General features: G+C 31.0%; 1 protein-coding gene across 1 annotated transcript; it reads left to right on the plus strand.

Moving 5' to 3' along the window:
- Window positions 1–1,071: 1,071 nt before the first annotated feature.
- LOC109337616 (aspartic proteinase CDR1-like) lies at window positions 1,072–2,445 on the plus strand. The gene has a single exon (XM_019574627.1). It carries the CDS (start codon window positions 1,072–1,074, stop codon window positions 2,443–2,445), a length of 1,374 nt encoding a protein of 457 aa, XP_019430172.1.
- Window positions 2,446–2,874: the final 429 nt, after the last annotated feature.

The raw sequence follows: 2,874 nt of genomic DNA on the forward strand, positions 1-2,874 counted from the left end.
TTTGAAACTAAGAAAATCTCAAATAATTAGCATAAGAAAATGTTGCTAAAGTGATCATCGAAATTAATGTGACAAACAAGTTAAATGAAACACTCAACCATTGCAAATGGGTAAGTCTTAATAAGTTAGGAGTCATTGTCATGTGTTGAAAATTAGTGGTAGCTGGATACGGCACAGGGAATATATTTTTGCTGCTTATATAGTAATTTCCTACTCTTTTTTTATAACTGTTTGATTTTATATACACCAAAGAATTATTGATATTTATTGATATTATACATTTTTCAATTCTTCTCTTCTTAATTATTTTCTCCCCCCACCCACACACACAATAATGAATACAATAGTACTCATTTTGTTTTAGTTGTTTCAAAATAATTGTTTACTTAGATGATGAGAGAATAAATTTTAAATATTAAAATAGGAAACTAGATATCATCTTTCCAACTTTAAACATAATTAAATTCATTTGTTAATACACGTTTGTTTTTTTAAAACAGACATAGTAAAATTGATAGAAGATTTTGAACCTGAAACAAAATTTCATCATGAAAAAACTGGCACTTATAAAGAAATGGAATGATTATATTTGATAATACAAATGAGTAATATGATTAAGAAAGTAATATATATCATTTGTAAATCAATTATTAATAAATAAAGTATTAGTCTGTAATATAAAATTTTTTATAGTATAAGAGGATTTATAAGAAAGTATAACATTTTTTAATATAAATTGGTATTCACATCTCGGTTTTTTGATGAAGAACAATAATTTATTGTTTCAAATAATATCTCAACCTATATCTTGAATCAATGATATTGAAGTAAAAACAAAAAATTAATAAACATTTAATTTTTTAATTGACATGTTGTCATGATTGACACATAACATAATTTGGAATAATAATGTGAGATAGCATATCCGAAATCATAAATTATGGGCTATTCCCCATGTTAATTAGAAATTAAAGAATTTCTAAGAAGCAAGAGCCATGCACTTACTATATCTATATATAAGGAGGACAGTGGTAATGCAACATCAACAATTCCCTTCATTGAACTCCCAAAATGACTCTCATTCAGTTCATTGCATTTGCAACTCTTACTTTCTTTCATTGCCTAACATGTGCCCAGCTTATTCCTCCACCATCCACTGGTATTAGCCTAAGCCTAAATCTAATTTCTGCATTGTCTCCACAATCTCCTATATACCCTGGAAACCTTAGCCCCTCTGAAAGGATTCAGAAAATGCTCCAAATTTCTGAAGCTAGAATCATGTATCTAACATCAACCATGTTCCATAATGATGAGATGTTCTCTACAAACACCTTACAGCATCGAAGATTTTACGCCTATTTCGCGAAAATCTCGCTTGGGTCACCTAAGCAATCTCAATTCCTAGCTGTGGATACTGGCAGTGGCTTGATTTGGACACAATGTCAACCTTGTGTAAACTGCTACAACCAATCTATTCCCATATTTGATCCTCAAAGTTCCACTTCTTATAAAAAGCTTCTAGCTGGTGATCCTCATTGTAAGGAGAACCAAACAAAACAAATAGTTAAACCTGATTGCTCTTATGAATTGGTTAACAATGGTGAATCTTTGACTATAGGTTTTGCCTCTACAGAAACATTCACATTTCTTAACAACAAAGGGCAAGAGTTTACTCTACCAAACATAGTATTTGGTTGTTCAAATAATAACACAAGAATGCCTTTTGTTGGAACAAAAGTCTCTGGGGTCTTAGGACTTAACACAGCTCCATTTTCCCTTGGAATACAATTGAAGGAAAAAATCTCAAACACTTCACGCTTCTCTTATTGCCTTCACTCTTCTTCACAGCCAGAAAAGGATAGTACTAGTCTCTTGAAATTTGGTAAGGGTGCTGTTTTTCCTAATGGAAAAAAGTATCAAACAACTTCAATACTTAAGAATAATTTCAATGATTATCAACTAAGTTTGGAATCCATCAGCATTGGAGAACAACCTGTTACATTTCCACCTAAAACTCCTGCTGTTGGTCGTAATGGCACTTTCTTAGATTTTGGGTCAATAGTTACGTTCATGGAAACTGATCCTTACAATGTTGTAATGGAAAAATTTGATGAGTATTACAGATCAATTGGGCATAGAAGAGTGTCACCACCACCAGAAACTGAAGGAAAGTTTGATCATTGTTATAACTATGGTGGTAACATGGAAAATTTCGTGTCAATGACATACCATTTTAATGGAAATGCTTCCCTTAAGGTAGATCCGTTACAATTGTACCTGGTTATAGGTGATGCTTTCTGTGTTACAATAATTTCTAGTAAGAGTTTTACTGGTACAGATTTCACTGTGATAGGGGCATTGCACCAGCAAAATACTAGGTTTGTTTTCGATCTTGATAAGAATGTAGTTCAGTTTGCTCCTGAAGATTGTAGTAAAGATAAGTAGTGATTGATATACATGAATAAAATAAAATAAAATTATAGTGTCTATTTATCAGTTATAGATTAATGTTTATGAATTAATTTGCATGATTGTATCATGGTACTTTATTTATTTGATAAAATATTGATGCACACTTTCTAGAAGCTTCCACACTTGTGTAGGAATAAGTAGTGGTGATTGTATCATAATATCTAGAATTATCCTAAGCTTCTAGTATATTCTATTATAGGCATTTAGTATTATAATTAAAGAAGTATCTAGAAATCTTGAGTAAAATGTATACTAGATACTTATGGAACTATCTAGAAATTCATAAGTGTTGTAGAAAGCCTATAAATAGGCACTCATCCTTCATTTGTGAAGTATCCAAATAAGAAGCAAATTATTCTAAGTTGTGTAGCTCCAAAGCTTCTCCACTTCTATTTTCACTAC

The sequence above is a fragment of the Lupinus angustifolius genome, unplaced genomic scaffold, assembly GCF_001865875.1.
Source record: "Lupinus angustifolius cultivar Tanjil unplaced genomic scaffold, LupAngTanjil_v1.0 Scaffold_9_5, whole genome shotgun sequence".
NCBI lineage: Eukaryota > Viridiplantae > Streptophyta > Magnoliopsida > Fabales > Fabaceae > Lupinus > Lupinus angustifolius.

Bases quoted from the DNA above. Each gene is read 5' to 3' on its own strand.
- LOC109337616 (XM_019574627.1), top strand. From the start codon at position 1,072: ATGACTCTCATTCAGTTCATTGCATTTGCAACTCTTACTTTCTTTCAT.